This window comes from Lipotes vexillifer, unplaced genomic scaffold (assembly GCF_000442215.2).
Source record: "Lipotes vexillifer unplaced genomic scaffold, Lipotes_vexillifer_v1.1 scaffold228, whole genome shotgun sequence".
Lineage (NCBI taxonomy): Eukaryota > Metazoa > Chordata > Mammalia > Artiodactyla > Lipotidae > Lipotes > Lipotes vexillifer.
This window is the reverse complement of record NW_006795410.1, coordinates 428,659-429,660: the sequence shown is the minus strand read 5'-3', so window position 1 is coordinate 429,660 and position 1,002 is coordinate 428,659. Positions and strand designations below refer to the sequence as shown.

Sequence of the window (1,002 nt, the reverse complement as noted above, 5' to 3'; positions counted from 1 at the left end):
GGAAAGAGTCAAGTTTCAAAACAAAGGCTCCACAAGGAACTGAACGTCAACCCTTCCCCACTTCCTAGCCTTCAAGTTAGCTAGACTGGGCCTGAATTTTTAGGACACAGCTCCCAGCTCTGGAGCATTCACTAAGGGCATTTCTCTTCCCGAAAACCTTTGCACAACCACTTGATGACCTCTCTCCCACAGTCTCCTTACGTAGGAGAAAACTGAGGCTCAGAACGAAAGTGACTTGCCCAAGGTCCCACAGTAGAGCCTGAATTCAATTCCCTCCCGGCCAGGGCGGGCCGGCACCAGGTGGGTGCCGAGCGAGAGCCGCTGGGGCCGCCGAGACAACGCCCCCGCCGGGAGGGACGCTGGGCTGGGAGCCGGAGGGGCCCCGGCGCGCGCTCCACGGCCCGGCCCCTACCTTCCTTGACTCCCGGCAGCTTGGATTGGTCGATGCTGACTTCAGCCATGTTGGCCCGGGCTCCGGGCTGCCCTTCGCCTCCCGCTTCCCGGCGGCCGTCGGCACCGAGCGCGGCCCGGAGCGCAGCAGGAGCAGCAGCAGCGCCCGACCAGGCGCAAAGTCAGGCCGGCAGCGCCCGACCCGGCGCAAAGTCAGGCCGGCAGCGCGCGCGGGCCCGGAGGACAGAGCGGGCCGCCGGGCAAGGACTGGCGACAAAGGCGGCGGGAGACGGGCCCCGGCGCAGCAGGCTGGCGGCCCAGCTGCCCCGCCGCAGCCACCTGCTCCCGCGCCCCCGGCCCTGATCGATACCAAATACCCAGCGCCCGGAAACGGACCCGGGCCGGCCAGTACGGAGGGAGAGAGGAGACAGAAAGGCCGGCGGGCGGGCAGGCGGGCCTGGGTGGGGAGGGGGAGGGGAACTGCAGGTCTGTAACCGCAATTGCGAGTGGCTGGCGAGTGCAGATCAGCTCCCGCGGCCGCCTCCCTGCTGTCTCCTTTGTGCCGAGTGACGCGCGCCCGAGGCTGGGGCCCAGCGGTGCCCCCGCCCCCGC

At 68.4% G+C, this 1,002-nt stretch overlaps 1 protein-coding gene across 1 annotated transcript in view; it reads right to left on the bottom strand.

Annotated features, from left to right (window-relative positions):
• The window catches only part of CCDC50 (coiled-coil domain containing 50), a 60,071-nt gene extending 59,532 nt beyond the window's left edge, over positions 1-539 (bottom strand). The window contains exon 1 of the mRNA XM_007467804.1: positions 413-539. Within this exon, the coding sequence (XP_007467866.1) occupies positions 413-461 (49 nt within the window). The 5' untranslated portion in view covers positions 462-539. The remainder of the gene's footprint in view (positions 1-412) is intronic.
• Positions 540-1,002: the final 463 nt, after the last annotated feature.